This window comes from Empidonax traillii, unplaced genomic scaffold, assembly GCF_003031625.1.
Source record: "Empidonax traillii isolate 1590-97213 ecotype Southwest subspecies unplaced genomic scaffold, ASM303162v1 scaffold237:size1322474, whole genome shotgun sequence".
Lineage (NCBI taxonomy): Eukaryota > Metazoa > Chordata > Aves > Passeriformes > Tyrannidae > Empidonax > Empidonax traillii.
Window position 1 is genome coordinate 1,206,081 of NW_020955430.1, and position 19,803 is coordinate 1,225,883.

The 19,803-nt window shown below is 42.9% G+C and overlaps 1 protein-coding gene across 4 annotated transcripts in view; it reads right to left on the reverse strand.

Annotated features, from left to right (window-relative positions):
- Positions 1-3,419: 3,419 nt before the first annotated feature.
- The window catches only part of COL4A5 (collagen type IV alpha 5 chain), a 75,103-nt gene continuing 58,719 nt past the window's right edge, over positions 3,420-19,803 (reverse strand). For 2 of the 4 annotated variants that reach the window (XM_027888411.1, XM_027888412.1), the window contains 16 exons: positions 19,639-19,719; positions 18,975-19,073; positions 18,360-18,410; positions 17,389-17,574; positions 14,790-14,798; positions 12,524-12,532; positions 11,059-11,192; positions 10,647-10,719; positions 10,426-10,497; positions 9,931-10,059; positions 9,521-9,619; positions 8,079-8,291; positions 7,556-7,733; positions 6,870-6,984; positions 6,407-6,579; positions 3,420-4,905 (listed from right to left, as the gene is read on the reverse strand). In XM_027888411.1, the coding sequence (XP_027744212.1) occupies positions 4,824-4,905; positions 6,407-6,579; positions 6,870-6,984; positions 7,556-7,733; positions 8,079-8,291; positions 9,521-9,619; positions 9,931-10,059; positions 10,426-10,497; positions 10,647-10,719; positions 11,059-11,192; positions 12,524-12,532; positions 14,790-14,798; positions 17,389-17,574; positions 18,360-18,410; positions 18,975-19,073; positions 19,639-19,719 (1,703 nt within the window). In that variant the 3' untranslated portion in view covers positions 3,420-4,823. The remainder of the gene's footprint in view (positions 4,906-6,406; positions 6,580-6,869; positions 6,985-7,555; positions 7,734-8,078; positions 8,292-9,520; positions 9,620-9,930; positions 10,060-10,425; positions 10,498-10,646; positions 10,720-11,058; positions 11,193-12,523; positions 12,533-14,789; positions 14,799-17,388; positions 17,575-18,359; positions 18,411-18,974; positions 19,074-19,638; positions 19,720-19,803) is intronic. The other 2 variants (XM_027888413.1, XM_027888415.1) reach the window with 1 other exon arrangement.

The following is a 19,803-nucleotide window of genomic DNA, read 5'->3' on the forward strand; positions in this document are numbered from 1 at the left end:
TGGGAGGGAAAGGAGCAGGGTCTGCTCAGCCGTGGCAGAAAGAGCCCCACCAGCAGCACAAACAAACAGTGACCAGACTGTTGCACAGTGTCATGATAATTATTCCAAAATACCCTGAAATGGGGCAGCTGCTGGAGGGTTGTGGGGGTTTTTTTGGGGAGGGTGGGGGTGTTGGAGTTCATAGTTTTGCACTAATTTTGCAAACCCCTTTGGGTGACAGGGCTCTCTTGCTTCTGAAGTGTGGTGAAAGCCCTCAAAGCCAGAAGGCAAGTTGGATTTCCTGACTAACTCGAAGATAGCCACTAAAATACATCTAAAAAGTCTTTGTTTTGAAATGCATTGCCCAGTTCTCCTGGCCTGTGCATCTCCCTGAGCTCTGTGCATCTCCCTGAGCTCTGTGCTACTGGACATCACCAAATACGAGGGAGGGGTTTACAGCAGGGAAGAAGGATCTTGTCAGTGTTACCAGCTGTCAATACAATCTGAATTGCATTTTTTTCTTCCCTGCACCTTGCCTTGGCTGTAGCAATAGTTCCCTCAGATGTCTGGAAGTCTCTCCCCTTATTTGTCCAGGAAGAGCTGTGGAGCAGCACGTCTCGGGGGAGAGCTGGAGCACTGAGCTTGCTGGGCATGTCTGCAAGGTAAGAACTTCTCCCCCTCATCCTCTTTTGTTAAGGAGACAAACGCACCAAGCTCAGTTTCTTTGGTTTTCTTCTGAGTTAGTTAATGTACAACTTTTTAAAGCAGCATTCTGGTTACAGCGTGACTGACTGTGAGGAGAGCTCAGAGCAGCCTCAGCCACCATCCTGTGCTGCACCTGGGGCAGGGAGAGCCTTTGGGAAGGGCAGGAGGTTGTTGTGTTACTGATGAGCTGCTGTCACCTCACTGCCAGCCAGGGCTGTCCTTGGGCAGTGGTCACCTGCCTGTACAAAGGGGTAGAGTCAAAAATCTTTCCAAAGCTCATAGTTCTAGATACTTATCCTACATTTTAAATGTAGAGCACTGTCACTGCTCCCCTGAGCTAATCACTGCCCTTGTCTCCCAGTAGCAAGTGTCCTGCTTTTTTGCCAATAAACTAACGTGGAATAACTAAATTATTCATCTCTTGTGCAGTTTTCAGCTTGTGCTTCTAGTGGAAGTAGCCATGGCAGCATAAGTATTGTGTGTCCAGCAACATTGCTGGGTTGTCTGCAGTGTAACTTTTCTGGGAAGGAGCTGTTCCAAACACATAACACTGTGCTCCCAGCAGCACAGTCCTGAATCCAGCAAAATGGCACTGCCTCAGGTGTGTCCTGAGGATGGCACAGTTCATGCAGGAAACTGAACTAAAAAATACTCCAGCTGGAAATCCAAGTATATAGAAAATAATTGCAGAACATCACATTTTAGAACTTGAGCATTTGCTGCTTGTAAAATCTATATATTGTTTTTTAAAATTCTAAAACCACTTTTAAAAGTAGGTCCTTCCATTCACCGTCTGTGGGGAATGGTCACGATGGAGGGACTGACCTTTCCAGCAGAGGACAAAGCCTTAGAGGCTTCAGAGCTTCTTCAGCACAAGGTTTGTGTGTGGCAGTGCAGCTCATGGTACAGAAGTGCTGCTGCACTAGGAACAGTGAAAATCCAAGTTAGGCACAAGATTGAATCCCAAAACCAGGATTTAGCAAACTAATATTCCTTTAGAGAAATTGTGCTTTTTTCAGTCATCATCCTGGGTGCAGCTGACAGTGCCCACCCCTCACCTGCAGCAAGAACAAGGCCTGGGTGGGGGGCAAGGGAAGGTGGGGACCCCCCTCCTTGTGAGCTTTCCTGCTGCTCCAGGCAGGGCCAGGCCTCGTGGTGCTGCTGTCGCAGCTCCTGCCGAAGCCACAGGGTGCCCTCGAGTGGCTGCTGGGTGTCCCCAACAGCTCAGACCTGGCAGGGACCCACCAGGTGCCTGCTCGAGGTTGACTAAAATAGACCAAGAGTATGTGATTAGTTTTGAGAATAAAAGCTTCAGTGAAAAACATACCAGACATCAGGAGAAAGAGCCTTAACTGGAGCTGAGTGGTGTCTGGAGCCAGATCGTGTTTAGGTGTTGAAGATTATTTTAAGGCTCTAATGTTCAAAACAGGGTTTTTTCCTTCTTTAATAATAAATCTGCAAACACAAACTTTTACCTGTAGTTTAATGTTTATATAGTGATGGATAGCACCTAGAGGCCCCAACCAACATCTGAGCCCCCTCAACGTCTCTGCCCCAAGGAGCTTACAGTCTAAGCATCAAGAAGCAAGAGAGAATAATAACCGTGTTTTCTTTTGTAGATCAGTAACTCCGATTCAACACAGGTCAAGTGATTTACCTGCTCTAAGGCACAGATGGTGTGGTGGGAATTAACCCAACATCTCTTGAATCTCTGCTGCAGGTCTCAAAAGATGTTCCTTCCTCTCTAGACCACTTTTCTCTTTGTAAATTACAGCCCCTTTGGAATTCTGAGCCTGAAGCTGATTAGGGTTTAGGACTGTTCTCCAAGTCTGGGCCAGAGCTGCAGGGACAGAACAGAGAATGGACCTGTCACAAGTGCAGCTGCTTTAACCACTTCACTTTTCTGTGGTCATCTCACAGCTTTGGGCCCTGAAGCTGCCACAAGACCAGCAGGTCTGGGAGCTCTCTACCTCAGTCTGGAATGGGATCTCCTGCCTTGGTTTCACACGCTGTGAGAGAAGCCCAGATCTCATAAAGAAGTACCATTCATGCACTGCTATAACAAACATGTCCTGCCCTTGCCCCTGTCCCCACATCTGAACACTTCTGGTTGGTGAGCACAAGATGGGGTATTGGAGGCTGAGTGAGCTCTTCCTTTGGGAGCTCCTTGACCTTGGCATCCATTCTTCTGCTTTTCTGGGGCTAGAGCTTGGCTGCTACGCTCATTTCAGACTTCTGTGGAGCCAGCAGTAAGATAAGGGCTTGTGTTTACATGAAGAGACTGACTTACTATTTTACTTCAGCTTTGGTAACAAGTTCCTGACTTGGAGGTAGCAGCAGGTTCAGATTATTTCTAAATGCATCAGCAAACCAAACTAAAAGAGCTGAAAGATGCACGTTGCTGAATTGCCCACTCTCTACCGACGTAAATAACTGCAACTAATGGAAAAAAGACAAAGCCATTAATATTTTGCACTTTTAAACTAAAGAACTTCAGTTTCATACTTTGTTGAAAGCTTTTGAAATCAGCACCAATCTCATTGTATCACTGCCACCTGCTCAGTCACCAGTCCCATGTCTTTTGTCAAACGTGCATCAAACAGGGAGGTGTCGGATGCTCCGTGTTTACAAGGATAACAAGGATAACTGGAAGGTAAGAATGAACAGCCATTAGGAGATAAATTACTGAACAGTAGTCAATAAACAAATATATGTCACCTGTACAGAGCAGTACGTTAATTCACAAGTTAGGCTGTATTGGTAGTGGAGGTGGCAATTTACAATGGGAATATGAAAGTATCATCACTTGACAAATAGTCCTGCATTGTCAGGGAGCTGTTCGTACACGGGGTAAATGAAACGGCACTGACCATAGAAGCTGAACAGTCATGCATACAAAAGTGATCACTTTTCAGCTATTGCACAAGGAGTGACACTCTTAAGACATACACAGTAGGATTCGTACAAACTGACATCAGAAAGACTGCATGCACCATCTTTCAAGGCCTTATGTGAATAAACATACACAAGAGTTGCTGTATACTGTAAATACACTGTGGATGTGTATAAATTCACATAAGATTAAAAGATTAATCTGTAAATAGGAAAAGTTTCCGCCATCTTACGCTTTATTTTGTTCAGAAGGTGTCTTAGCATGTACACTATTTGGGATAAAATGTGTGACACCATTCAGAGTTGAGGTTTCACGTGAGCATCGTAAATGCTTCAGTAACTGGATATTCCCCAGGGACAGGTTTGGTTAAACCAAACTACTACGATGTGAATGTGACTTCTGAAAAGAAGGATATAGAATATGGCTAATAATTTCACATATTTTCACAAGATAAAAAGAAAACCAACTTTTCAAGTGGATTGGGATTTCTAAGCACAAATAAAACCACTGATAGCATGGTGTACAACATTTAAAACCCTGATCAAAATTACTTCAGAATAATTGTGCATTCCCCAAATACATCAGATTGGCAACAGAGGAAGGAAATGAAAAATTAAATGCATAAGTTGGTCTAAGAGGGGTAAATTCTCTCTGTACCACAAGTTTCATAATAAAATACTGTTGCATCTTTTAATTTTAGACATGAGAATTTTTATATCAGTCTGGTTTGTTTTCTAAATGACTGAAAATTTCAACTAAAAAGGTGTTTACACAATATACACATTTCATTACTTACAAAGAGAAATAAGCTTAAAATTTCATATTAAAAACCTGGGATACAGTAGGGTTAGTAGCACCATGAAAAATGTTTTTCAAAACTGCAGTCTTGTTATTTTAAACATACTCAGTGCGTCGTGTCTTTCTCTGTTCTCTTGGTAGATCGAAAAGGTGCCATTTTGGTACAGGGAGAGAAATGAAAAATTTCATCTTCTGATCCTTTATGAACCTCGAGTGTTCTGTTCTGTTCCCAAGAGGTCAATTCTTTCACCTTAGTCCTGTTGTCAAAAACGTACTGAACAACCCTTAGTTTGGCACGTGAGTGAGGTACACTTGGATTTGCACGGTTAAAACAGTTTGGATTTGTTTTTTTTTTTCTTTTCTTTCTGCACAGTAGCACCATTGTTGCAGCTGGAAGACAGTGCATCTTAGGAATTTTCAACTGTTTTATAAAACGTTCTCCAAGACGTTACGTCTTCTTCATGCAGACTTGACAGCGACTAATCCGCGTCCTCAGGTCCCCAGCTTTCAGTGTCTCTGACTGAGGTTTGCTGGTGACAGACACACGGGAAAGGTTGGGTCAGCTTTTGTTTGTTTGTTTACACAATAGTCCCTTTTAACTTCTGCTTAATTCACGTTTTAATACAACACTAAAATACAGGCGTGGGGAGTGAGTCCTGGATTGGAGAGTTGATCTTTTGTCTGTCCCCGGCACCAGGTGACAGGTGCTCAGTCACGTCCAGTGTCAGTACCCCAAGGTATGGGAACCACCTGTTTCAGGCTGCCAGGAGATGGGACACAAAGACAAACTGAAGGGGAGGTGAATTTTATATATGTGAGAGAATATTTCTGGGGTCTTTGTTTCTGTCCTTTGGATTTCTTAGTTGAAGGGTACTTTAACAATTTATAAAAAGGACTGTTACAGTGAGAGTTGTATTTCAGTGGTGGCTTTACCAAATTATTAATTTTTATTCTGAAAGGGTAAGGAGATGGGAGATTGATGTAATTAATATGTGTAATAAGTGTGTGCACAGAATAAGTCCAATTCTTAAAAGTTTCTTTCAAAAAATATAATAAGGAAGTTGTTTTTATGGGATAGAGAAAACACAGCAGACAGAAATCTCAAAGATGCATGGTAGTTACCAGTAGGCAGTTTTTACTAGAGAATTAACACTAATCAACTAATCAGAAATCTGAAGGGTGATGATTAATCATGTCAAGTATCCTGACTGTAGGGGTTATGCAAGAAAAGCTTAGGGGCCACCACTGCTGTGTAACACAGTGCACAGAGCCAGCCCTCTGTGACAAAGCTACACTTTTCAAGTAGGTGGCAGTGGGAATACTCTGAGGGTTTTATCAGCACACAAACAGGGCAGTAGTTAGTTATTCTATGAAAGGAGCTGATTTTTCAAAGAAAAAATTTTGCTACTCAAGTTGAAAGGGAAAGAGGTCGAGGAGCTGAGAGACTCCAGCTGAAAATTTGACTGCAGAGAAGCTGAGGACAGAAAGGCCACTGCCTACCTTGCAGCCAAAATGTCACCCTGTTTCCTTCTGCAAAGTAGGGGAGGAAATGCTGGCCATGGAGGGTGGGAAACCTCCTTCACAAAAGACTTTTAAAACCAGTTTAAACATCTGCCTTAAAAGGTTTAAGTAAAGTTGATCTTGCCTTTCATACCTTCCCTTGTTTGTACTTTTCAAATAGGATTTTATTGAAAGGTCTGCTAAGGAAAAAACCCAACAAATTCTTCTTTTGGGCTCCAAATACAGTAAATACAGTAGGACTACTTTCAGAGAAAGTACTGCAGCAACATGTGAATAAGAACTGACACAGAAAAAAACCTGACTCCTTTCAAAACAGCATGTGCCCCAGCAAGTTTTTACATATTAAAGGCTTACCAAGGAAACACTTGAAAAACTGGTTGTGAGGGGGAAAACAAGCTAAATTATTTCCCTATACCCCTGTAAACAAACCTCTTTGATCTCTGGAATAAATTCAGTTTCCACAGTGCTCGTTCTGGAATAAAGCAATAGACAAGAAACAGGTTTTCTTACCTGAACATTTCTGACACCTCGACAGTTGCCAGCCAGAAACTGTAGGAATTGGCGTAGTAATTGCAGGTGCCCCTCCCGTGGCACTCGATGAACGGTGCTGAGCGGAATTCCTCCAAACAGGAGCCAGGCGATGCCAAGGCCTGTCCAGAGCCCTCTGCTCCAGCACTAGTGTGCTGGTGGAGGAAAGAAAGACACAAACAAGAATCTTAGGTGCTAAAAAAATTCAATAGCACAGCATTCAGCTATTAAAAAGAGTCACTGTCCATTCTTGGCAGAGATAACACGGTGTCAGACACCGCCAGTTACTCTGGGATCTGTGTGCTTGTCAGTCTTGGCTACCTTGGTCAGTGATTGAAGGTAAAGGCTTTCAAACAACCCTTGCAGTTCTGAGCAACGTCCCAAAGCAGCCAGTGGAGGACACAGGTGGGCAGTAGCTGCCTCTGGAGGAGGAGGCAGTTCTTACCATCATGAAAGAGTAGCCGATCCAAAGGGAGTCCCAGCCTGGAGGACACGAAGGAATCTGAATGGTCTGACTGTGGACAGCTATCACCATAGCAGGAGCTTCACACACAACACATCTGGACACAGGGGAAGTACCAGAGAAACAAATGACATTACAATATTATAGGAGTATGTTTTATTAAGAATTCTTAACAGAGAAAGGGAAGAAAACTAGCCTGTGAGAGGCTCTCCTATTAATCTAGACTTCTCACATATTTTGTAATTGCTGTAAGACAGTGTTTTGGAGTGTGAAGTCTGTCTGTATTTTCACTACATGGGGTAAAATACTGAAGCAATTTCTGAAGCAAAAGCTGGAAGCTCGAAGTGCCCAAGTGAACACCTTACTCCTAGAGCCAGTGGCTCCCATGTTCTCTCTCCTGTCCAGGGCAATCTTGCTCTGGTGACTACAGAGATTCCCTGGTTGTGGGGAGCTCTTGCAGCCTTTCAGCCTCTCATTACCACTGCTGCATGGAGACAGACCTTTTAAGACAACGAATAAATTTTAAAACAAGCTATTTTCCTCGTTTTTCCAGAGCAAAACATGGCAGCCTCATCTCCTAGTACCCAACCTGCATGTTGGAGACCTGTGGCCAAGACATACTATTTCTGCAGCCATGAAAAGAGCCCCGAGAGGCTGCTCTGTCTCACCGGCTGATGAAGGGCTGGATGCTCTGCCCCACCAGGGGCTCCATGCTCATGGGCATTGGCTCCGGAGTCGACAGCCAGTAGGAATAGTCGTTCCTTGAGGCGAAGTTACAAACGTTGTTGATGTTGCAGAACATGAAGGGCATGGTGCTGAAACGTCTGAGACAGCTCCCAGCAGTACCTACAGATAAGATACACAAAATGTGACAGCGAAGTTTTCACTTTGTTGCTTTTTATAGCGATTCTTTGAGAGCGGTAATTGTGTGTTCTTCCTCTCCCCCTGTGAGTGCACAGCATGTGCCATCAGATTGTCACACGTGGGAAAAACTTCACTTCTGTGTTCTGGTTTACATTCCTTCATCCTGAATTACCACGTGCAGCCTCTGGAGATAACAGATCTTAGTATGCAATCCCCATCCTCATCCAAGAAATCTCCAAGACAGTCATGTCTTCAGAGAACCAGAGCATTTGAAGAAGCAGCTTACGCAGCTTACAACCTCTTTTAGAGCATACAAAAAAATCTCACCCAAATCCTGGCCATGTGCTCTTTCATTTCCTTGCACATACAGAAGAGAGAATCCATCATATATTCTTGATGTTCCCTGTGGACAAAGTGGTGTGTCCCTGGTCTGGCTGTGCCGAGTTATAAGGAATCCATGAGCCACAGAAGCTGTTCCAGGAGGACCTGGTGGGCCCTGTAAGCCATCGGGACCAGGAGGTCCCTGCACTCCTCGTGAACCTGTTCATGGGAGAGAAACACAACACACAGTGTTTATCAACACCATTTCCAGCTCTTTTAGGACCAGTAGCTCTGAAAGGCAGCACAGTCCTGTGACTGAGGTGCTGGTGAATTCAGGCACCTGGTATCTGCTAATACCACCCCCCTGACATTTTCTCTGTGTTGTCGGTGTATTGTGATACATGTAAATACATTCAGGGCTGTGAGGCACTAAGGTAACTGCAGAGGACATGACAGGCACTAAACTGAGTTCAAATTAGCTTCCCAATTGGAAAAAATATCTGCCTGTGCAGCTTAATAAGATGATGTTGAAACCTCTTGTTCAAGATAACAAAATAAATGGCAGAGGCAGAAACAGGAGCGAGTCTCACTCTGGGGCACACTGTGGTGACACCTGAGCCCATCAAAATGAATAGAAAAGCTGCAGCCAGTTTTGGAGCAGGTTACAAAAAGTGGAAATAAGCTAGAACAGTCTTGAATGTGAGCAAAAATGAGTCAAATGGCTGAGAAATGTACAGAAAAGAATGTTCTAGAACAGCACTATCAGGAAATAGAACTACAAATATTTAGGCTGTGTTATTCTACATTATTTACACTTTCTCCCTACAATAACACTAGCAGATTTCATAGAGCTGCTCAGAGAAAAAGGAAAAACAGGCATTATGAATTTTTGTATTCTTTTAACTATTAAAATGCTAAACTTTTTCTCACAATTTGCAGTATAGAGCTACTTAATATCTATCATCACCTTCAGAAAATTGTCCCAGTGCCTATTCTGCTTGCTCAAATCCTAGTTCAGGGGTTCTAAGTGACAGCTGCATGGTAGCTCCATCTCTACCTTTGGCAAAATTCTTTCCTTTATGAATCTGTTTTTCCCCATTCATGATTTGCATGCAAAAGAAAAATGATTTAACTAATCTCTTTCTTCCTTTTCTTACAATCTTCTGCTCTCCTCTGCATCATCTGTGCTGCAAAGAAGATGTCAGTCAGCTTGAGATAAAGCACTCGACAATATTATTCAGCAATGACCAAGCAATGTGTTGGTGCTGAGAATATTCCAAACCACAGCGTGTTCAGCTGCTTGTAACATTGTTGCATTAAGGAAATCCTAAAATGGTGATTTTATCATTGTTCCCATGAGGCAAAGATCTTACTTCCCAGTATTAGCCTGCACTCAGAAATGGGAGTATTTCTTTTTCCACTGAGACCTGACAGGATAAACACTGTACCTGGATGGCCTGGAAGACCCCTCTCTCCTTTACGTCCTGCTGGACCATCAAAACCAGGTAGTCCATCTCTCCCTGGGTCACCAGGAAGACCAATTGGCCCTAGAATAGACAAAAGCATAACTGAAATAAAAGCTCTTGAAATCTCACTACAGAAATCTTTACATTGTCTGGGACTCATCTGTTGTTTCTTTGTGATACATAAGAACAGCCCATTGAACCAGAAATATATGGTGGAACCCTGCATTTATCTATTAACCCTGCATTCATCTGTTATCTGTTAACCCTGCATTTATCTATTGCCTCTTGCTGAGCTCAGTCACTCATCCCTGCAGCCTCTGGACGTGACTGGCATTACATCCTGCACTCAGCTCTGCCTCTGGCACTTCCTCTGCAGCCACTCAGCATCGTACCTGGCAATCCCTGTGGCCCTGGCAGTCCAGGTGGCCCTTTGGACCCAGGCTGTCCTGGAGGACCTGGGGGACCAGGATCACCTTTGACAACAATGCTTCGTCCAATGGTACCTGGTAAACCTGGTGGACCTGAGAGAGAACAGACCAGTGTCAGATAAACCAAGGTGGAAGAGAGCATTAGAAACACTTTGTTTATTGCAAGATCAGAAACTAAGAACTCCATCAATGCAAAGAATAAGTGTGTATACATGGCAAAAAAGTGCTCTTGGTGAACCCCTCGAAGGACCACTCTTGCAGGAGTGCAGACTGGACACAGAGTATAAAGTATTTTAGGATTACTTGTAGGGGCTAAAAAGTGCAGCCTGGAACTGTGTTGATGCTGTTGTTCACTTAACTGCTTTCATTGTTGGCTCAGACCAACTCAGTCCTGCATCTGTGTAACAAATTCTACTGGTAGGGAGCAAAAGTGACAGTGCCACTACCCAGGACTCCTACCTGGTGGGCCTGGCAGTCCCTGGCTGCCTGTGAGGCCAGCGGGTCCTGCAGGTCCAGTGGGCCCCTTCATACCTGAAACATCAAATGCACACAGTTACACAGTGAAAGAACGTGCTGTTTTACAACCTCTGCTGCAGGAGCGGCCCAAACAGGCTGTTACTGTGTCTGGAGGTTTTCACTTGAAATGCTATTTAAATGCCTGGGAATCCCCAGTTAAATACCTGGGAATCCTGGAACGCCTGGAACTCCGGGGTCCCCCTTCATTCCATTCAAACCTGGACGGCCAGGATCGCCCTGCAAAGAACAGCCTGAGGTTATTCACTCCTCTCAGCCCCAGGAACAGATTGAAAGGTGCCTGTGGACAAACCAGCAAACTGGGGGCTGTGAAGGGCTGAGGCACATGGGGACACGAGGCTGCATCAACAGCTCCAACTCCCATGGGAATACAGCAGGGACATCCTGCCCAGGTCCTGGGGGATAAACAAGGAAGAAACTTCTTGCTATGAGACAGAGTGTTAGCTACTACACTTCGGCTTTTATTTTATTCTGGCAAACTGCACATTCCACCTAAATATATTCCATTTTTATTGCATTTAAAAATTAACACGGGGAAAGCTCCATTTCTTGTCCTACCTGGCGTCCGGGTGGTCCTTGATCTCCCTTTGGACCAGTCAGGCCAGGTGGACCAGGTGGACCCGGGTTCCCTTTTTCCCCTTTAAGTCCTCCACTGCCTGGTGGCCCTCGTGGACCTTCTGGGCCTGGTGGACCTTAACATTGCAGAACAAATACACACATATCAGTACATGTCAACCATTTCTCCCCAGGTTTGTGCCTTCAGAATGAGAAAAAAAAAAATTAAAAGATATTTTGGCTTGACTTCCCAGCTCTATTTCAATGCTAAATTCAGGGTAAACTAAAAGGAGAACAAATGGAGGGATTATTTGCACTACCCAAATTAGGAACCAAGGCTCCTTATCTAACTGGGGAAGAGAAGCAGGTCCTTCCAGAAGGCAGTGCAGCTTCCCAGTGACCAGAGAGGTGCCTTTACCAGGAGCCAAGAAACCCAAAATTAGATGGTACAAATATCCCCTCTGCTGACCTGCATCGCATTCACCATGTCTTAAGTGTTATTTAACAGCCTGGACTCCTCAACCATGTAAAATGCTGCTGCTTTTTTGCTGTTAGAATACGACACACCTATTGAGCAGCCCTATATACTGTCTCCTGACTGCTGGGCAGCAGGGAGCTCATCATTCTGCCTCCCCTAAATAATAATCTGAGTTGCAGAAACTTTCTTATGTTGCATCTCCTTCTATCTGATTTGTCTTTCTTCAGTAGAATTACACTCTGTAAATCCAATGGAGGAACTGGGCTGGTCTTTAAATATTTTGCCTTTGCTACAGTAGCATTAACCCAAAGCAGAGCAGAGGATTTAAAAGAAAATTAGGTATCTGCAGAGCTGAAAGATGAGACCTACACCTTTATGCCACCATCTAAACAGAAGGTAACAGATTTTTGTGGCAAAACAAACTGTAAGCAAATGCAGCAACAGCTAACAACATTTTACAAGTTAGATCTCACACCTGGATTAACAAAAGGATCTCTTTGCAGGACAGTGCTATGACATTCTCCTCTTTAGTACAACAAATCCAATAACACTTATGAGTGTGCTGGATTTTCAGTTCTTCTGCAACCTTGAATAACCTAGCATCTTTGACATCCTCATAGTCTACATTCAATGAATTAATTTGATGACTTGTACTTCTGCATGCAAATTTGAGTACAGAATTCCTTCCCTTTTTAAATCAACAGCAATTTTGTACCAGATTTCACACGTATCCTTTAGCAGTTTCAGCTACAGGAAGCATCCCATCATGCAAGGATTTTTTGTGTTCATTCTGTTCTTTTATACTGGTCTAGTACTGTACACATGCAAAATAATACCAGGTTACCATCTGAGGCATGCTAATCAAACACATATGGTCTGCAGGGTAACCACAGTCCTTAAAGAGACAATCACAGAATTACAGGAAAACATCTGTTTCTCTTACATCAAGTGCAAGGCAGTAAAACAAATGGACCGAGTTAAGAGTCTAACCTGGAGGACCTGGAAGGATCAGAGTTCACCAAAGCCCAATGATCGATGTTAGAAGGGTCAGACATCACACAGTACAAAACAAGATTACTAGTTAGAAATAGTACAGGTGACAGCATATACACTACACAACAACCCATTTCACCAGCATATTTTGCATTTACAGTATAATCCACAGGCATGCACAAAACCGCACGTGAATACGACAGGTATTTTCAGATACAAGTTCTTCTGGTGACTCGGCTCTGCTAACTTGACCCTTCATTTAACAGCAAACTCAGAGCTTTACTAACAAATGTGTTATTGCTCTAACTTTACAGCTAAGGCTGGTTAGTCCTGGTTCACAAGAGGTTTGGACTATGTAACCATTTCACTGACAGTATTCAGCCTCACAGGGCCTGGAGATTGGCAAACAGGCAGGTGAATTGTGAATGACAACTTAGTCTTGAGCAGAATTTTGCTCTGGGTAAGGGGGAAGTCTGACTGCACAGAAGGACTTATCACCACAAATCTGGTATGAACCTCACCTATCTGTGAAAACAATTCTAGGACCGAAAAGTAGGCTTACACCCCCTTTGAAATGGAAAGCAGGATTGACATGGATCAACAGGCTGCAAATGCTATAAGCAAAAGTACAGCAGAACTTGAAAATTCAGAATTTGCTGTCTTTACTGTTGCCATTAGTCTTGCCTGACAAAATTATTCCAAGATGCTAATTTACCTATTTAAGGTTATTATGGAGAATGGCATGTGATAACATCCTTGGAAAAGTGATTTAAATGTCCCCTTTTAAAAGGTACGCTGGTTGTCCCTACTGTGCTCCTAAGTTAATACATATTTTAGCCTCTGTGCCACTTGCATCTTTCATGTCAGTGAAATGATTTAAATATATCAACATACCACCATGCAATTTGCAGCTAAAAACTACAATAAATACACAACAGGTTTACCTCACAGCACAACTTCTTACATATTTGATAAATTATTTTAAATACTAACTGTAATACAGTTGTTAAAAATAATGACATGGACATTTCATTGTTACTGTTAAGTACTTATAAACTGTATTTCACTAATAAGTAAGTTTTGCTATGATTTAGGAATCTGTTCATCACTGAATTCTGGGTGAGCACAGACACAGGGTGGAACAAAATGTGAGGCAATTGCTGAGCTCCTCCCAACACCCCCACGATGGCAGCCCTCCTTTAAAGTGTGGTTACTGCTTGGGTGACCACAGTTAAATTAAAAGGTAAAGCCACATTCATTTCTTTATATGACTGCATAAAGTTGGGATTGAAACATCAAGGGCTGCCACATTTACTACCTCACAGTGCTCAGGCTAAAAACTAAAATGGATTCCTCTATGGAATTTTCCTGATGGTTCTTTGCTTCCTGGAAGTCATCACAGCAAAACCTAAAGACATCATCATCATCATCATTATTATTATTATTAAGTAGATATACCGAGTCATTTTCAATCCAGACACAGACACTGAAAATCCTCCCAAGTGGCAGTTTGTGTTCCACATTGATACTCTAAAGTTAAAATAAACTCCTGAAAACAACCATGTTCTCACCAATCCTGTCCCCCTGCCCTCATGCCAGGGAGGGGAGGGCTTTGAGCTTTATTTTGATTAAATACTTGTGAAAAGAAGAACTTTCCTCATTTCCTCTAAATGTTCTGGTGAAGGAAAACAATGGAAATAAGGACTTCTCTTCACTGAAAAGTTACAGTGCTCCAAGTTGGGACAGTAAAGCATCCCTGTTAGTCTATATAAACTTCCCTACAGGCACTGTTGGTATAAAAGAAGCCTCTAATTTATTTAAGTCTGTTGAGAGTGCCTGAAACCAACAATAGCAGGTGTTGCAAAAATGAGTGGTGCCACTTGGCCAAGCTGTGATACACAATCATACAGCAAAGGCACAGGAGGACAGTGCAACATGCTTTGTAAAAAAAGATGAAACCCACTCTATATTATTTTCAACTGTACTGAGAATAAACATGCTAAAACAAGTTTCACAGCTGGGGACTTTAAAAAAGCCTTACAAATCTGGACCCACGTGGTTTTCCACCACTGTGTCCTTCCAGTGTCAGTCCCATCACAACATGGAGGAGGTGGCTGAAAGCAAACTCTGAGGGTTGTTTTTTTTCCACCACAAATTAAAAGGTATGTCTGAAAAATGACTCCACATATCTACTTTTAGACAATACAAAAGTATATAAGTTCATTTTCATGCAAAGTTATTATTTTGGAGTTACAGGGCTAACCTGAGGGACCTGGGAGTAGGGGGTCAGAATTCACCAAGGTCATCATTAGAACAAGGGGAAAAACATCAAAATTGTTAGAAATATCAACAAACTAACACGTTCAACTAAACCTTTCTTTTTAGATTTAGCTCAATATTCCTTTACATACAGTGTGCAAAACACCAAACTATTATTATTCATAGCAAAGAAAACAGACGTAGAATAACAGTAACGTTCTGTTGCCCTGGAAATTGGCTTAATTTTATAATCAATTAATAAATCCGTCCCCAAACCATCTATCAATGTTTATTTTAGGGACAACTCCACTGAAGTCACAGAACTACATCATGTTTGACTTCATTGCTGTTACTAATCTTAGAATATACACAGAAGTCAACAACAAACAGTGTACGCAAACAGCTTCTGGTTTTATTTCTGTCCCTGGAAGGGGTAATTTGACAGCCACACAGCTGCTTTTATGACTAACTGCCTTATGTTGAAATGTTACAGAATCAGCACTCCAACAATAGACTGTGTTATCATCAGAAACAAAAGGTTGGAGTGCTGATTGTACCAGAACTGCAATAATAGTTTGGTTTATCCACATTAGTTCACACAGAACCGAACAAAACAAATGCTTCACTTTGTACATTGCATGCAACAAAAATGGAAATCAGAGAAAGACAGAGAGAACATGGCTGAGCAGAACCTCACTGATTGTTCCCCCCTGTGCCAATGCTCATAAATCTGCACAAAATGAGCCCACCATTTCTCCACCTCCCCTACTGACTGGAGTCAGTAAGAACCTGATTTACACAGGGAAGTGTGAACAGGGTGAGAAGCTCCATAAAACCCCAATGCTGCAGCAGAGCAGAGAATCTCAGTTGGTACTTTCATTATACATCAGAGACTGCTTAGCTGATTTAATTTTTTTTTTTTTTTTTTTAGAGTTTGGAGATATCATCTACAAAAGAATCTTTTAAAAAGGAAAGCCTATACAGTTCCGGACCAATCAGCTTCCTGGGCCAAAATTTTAATTGCTGCACCACTCTACTTAGAGAACAATTAGAGAAAGTCAAAGCAAACTGGGAGGACCAACTGGCTGCAGGGATGCTCCAGTGCCTGGTTAGAGCCCCTGGGGTCCAGCAGGGAGTAGGTTCCATCAGCAGGAAGGGGGAGGGCAGGGCATTCATGCCTCATTCCACTGCCCAAACAGGAAAACAGGAAGACATTGTGACTGGCTGGGCATTATTAACCCATGGGGTGCTTTCACACCAGCCACACACAAAGCACGCTTAGGATGCAACACAATTCAAGTATTCTTACTAGGACTAAAAGAAAACCTCATTATGCTGGCAAACAGCAACCCAGTTTTAAGGTGTTATAAATTAAGAACAAATGTTGTTTATAATGACTCATTTTTGGAATGCACAGTTAGGGTAGATGAAGATGAGTTCATAGCCCACTCTGCACAAGAAAAAGCTCATACTGCCACTGAGAATAATAACATATGACAATTTCAGTTCTGAGGAAAATATTTTGATAAAATTCCATTCTAATAAACATTTTTCAGTGGGACTGCCTCCTCTTGTATCAGAAGCAAGCATGAGGAAAAAACAATTCTTAAAATCTTTCCAAGTGTGTACTGCAAAACTAAACTCTCCCTTGATACCCAAGGATGAACAATATATGTGTAGCAGCTATTTTATCAATATACTAACTCAAAACTAACTCTCCTCAGAAAAGTCTTTAAAAAAAAAGAATAGTTTGAGGGCAGCTTGAGGGCAATAAATAAAAAAACCTGTCATCAACCAATGGCTTTGTTTGAAAGCAGTCTCCTTTGGGGAGAATATCAAGCCTGTTAAGTGACATGAGTCTCACTGGTACTTCTGGATTCAAGATACAGCAACAAGCTTGAGTCAGAGCTGTGACAGGTTCATTAAAGTTCAATATTTTCAAGAGCTGTATCTAAATTCAAATAAGCATTCTGTAACACACACACACAAAAAAAATCAAATTCTAATACAGGCCAGGTAGCTGCTCAGCAATGTTAACTCACTATAGTGTTTTCTCATTCCCAGAATTAGTCGGTGCAGGAACAAAATGCAAACATGGAATGGAAAGATGAAGACGGAGCACGGAGTCCATGGGAGCCACAGGACACAATGGAGCAGTGACTTATGTTACATGGCACGGAGATGAGGAGCAGCTAATCCGACCAGACCATGCTGTGATGCTTAGTGGGAATTTGATTGTCATGACTCTTAACAAATGATGGGGTTTGTTACTTTTGGGTTTTGTGCACGATGACAGTTGCTGACCGTGTGACAAGGACTGCAAAGGCATCAGACGTTGGGGGGTCGGTATCGTGCTTGCGAGGGGATTACTGGGACAGCATGCGGAGAACCTCCCGCCCGGCAACGCCTCCGATTTTTGCTGCCAGGTATCAGAAACTCACACCACAAACTGGGGGCTGGTTTATTTTTAGATACTGTCACTTCTGGCAACGAAACGCTCTGGTTGCCCACCACACTTAAATGGGGAGGATTTGAAGGCTGATGACCTACCAGCAAAATATCAAAGTGTCGGAGATGTTTGCAGGTACGGATCATGCTCTTACCTGGCCTTCCTGGAACACCTGGTGGGCCAGGGCTACCTTTAGGACCTTCCAGAGGTGGCCCTGGTAATCCTGGTGGACCTGGTGGACCCTGTAGACCAGGGAATCCCTGGAAACCTGGTTCTCCCTTCAGACCTGGAAGTCCAGGGGGCCCTGGCGGGCCAGGTAACCCCAGTTCTCCTTTTTGCCCTGTAAAAGCAGACAGCCGTGTCACATTGTTACAGTGTGTTCCAAAAGCCCAGAGTCAATTTGCAGAGCCAGTTCTCCCTCTCCCAGAAGATCCAAGTCTGGCCACAGCTCCCCTGTCAGTCAGACAGGGTAAAATTGTCTAACATTCAGGAAAGAGTTAAGGCTAATAATTCTTGCAGGAGAAAGCACTGTACACCTTCTGACATGGTAAAAAGTCTTACTAAGTGTCACTTTACTACTCAGTGATGCTGTAAGTCATAAACATCCTCTGAGGCTGTAAGTCCAGAAGCAAGACTCTGTGTGAAGAAATATGTCTATATTAAGACTTCATAATTTTTTGGAGATATTGCTGGAAGTTAAGACATACTTGCAAAACTTTCAGATAAGCTGAAGGAATTTAGGAGCTTTAATGCTACTGGAAAGGAAGCAATGTAGCAAGCAGCTATACCTTTAAAGCAACTTCATTTCTCATCTATTGTATGAATGCTTTATTTACTGAGACAAATCAGCAAAGTTCCACACAATGCACTAGGCTGTAGTCCTGTGTGCATTTATTCTGGCTGCATAATTGCTAATTTACAAAATTCAGGGGTCAGTAATAAATGTCTTTATTACTGTGGTTAATTTGAAACAGTCTGCTGAGGAAAAAAAGTTGTTATTTTAGTTGTTGCCATGGCATTCATTTGTTGCAGAACCTACAACACACCCTTCTTTTTTTTTCTTTTTGGTGTATAAATGTATTTTACATTCAACCTTTTTAACAAGGAGCAACAGGGAAACTTTACCTGATAATCCTGGGAGTCCTGGAGGTCCTGGGCGCCCAAAACCTGGTAGACCTGAAAAGAAACAGATTCAGTTAATAATGAACATTTAGCTTTCAGGTCTCAGGGAATGGGAATATGAGCCTTAGAACAATGAAAATGCAGTTCATCTAAATTTGCAATTCCTTGAGATTCCTGGGATTCTCATGCACTCACCAGGCTTCACCAAAGCCAGAGGTTCTGCCGTTGAATGCATCTGAAACTTTCACGAGCATTTCCATCCATTCCCAATCCCCACACTTTCAGACTTTGGGAGCTGCTATGTCTGCATTTTTGTTTGGGGTTCTATCTTTAGGGCAGACATTACACTGTTCCTGCACTCTGTAACTGAGCTGAAGCACTACAGCCAACATGGAACACAGGAACAGAGGCTGCTGTTGAAGTCAGGTAATAAAAATCTAAGAGTTGACTGAATTCTTGTCCTGTGCTTCACGGGCACCCTTTGAGAGCCACCCAGCAGCTGGGAAGTACAGGAGCAGCTCTGAAGTTATAGGGCAGTTACAGGGAAGAAAGGACAGAGTGAGCAGAACATCCCAAAGCAGACTCAAGAGGAGAACACAAACAGGAAGGACACCTAACCTGGTTCACCCTTCTGACCCGCTGGTCCCGGGATACCATCTCGGCCAGGCTGTCCCTTCTCCCCTGAGGGACCGGGAGGGCCAGGACGACCAATGTCACCTAAAAGGGGGTCAGAACACATTAGCACAGTCATGCCTAACCTACAACAAAAAAAACCCAGCACCCCCCTCCCCACCACCTGAATCTAAAGGTGTGGCAGTGCAATACAAGATTCACAGGGGTGTAATCTCAAAACCTTTCTCTCTCTCTCCTCTAACAGTTTAGAAGAGGCTTCTAGGCCTGTGACCTTTCAAGCAGTCACTGTTTGCTAAAAATAATATAATGCTTTCCTTTAGAATAAATTAGGTCTTTGCTCCTATATAAACAGGTTAGACCACTGGAGTACTTAATGTAAATAAAGCTGGTAAATACTGAAACAGTTAACTTGTTTCAATAGTCAATAATGAATTGACTATAACAGTAGACACACGTCCTCAAAAGAAAGTTAAAACTTCTTTCTGTTTAATTTCAGTGAATTATGTGTCTGCAGTGACAGCACCCATGTACATACAGATGCATTTTCAAGATGTTAAAAAGGTAAGAAGAAGGGAAGTGGCTTCATGTGTTGTGTTTTTCACAGAAGCTGCTGGTCTCTGCTGTTCTCTGCTGCGCTGCTCATGCTCACCTACTGGCCCAGGTGGTCCAGGCAGGCCAGGATTACCTGGAGGGCCCTCAATACCTTTTGGTCCTGGAATTCCTGGTGTTCCTGTAAAGCACAGACATTTCAATAAAATTAAGCACAAAACTGTTTTTTTCAGCAGATCTTGAAGTGCCACAATCTGAGATGTCA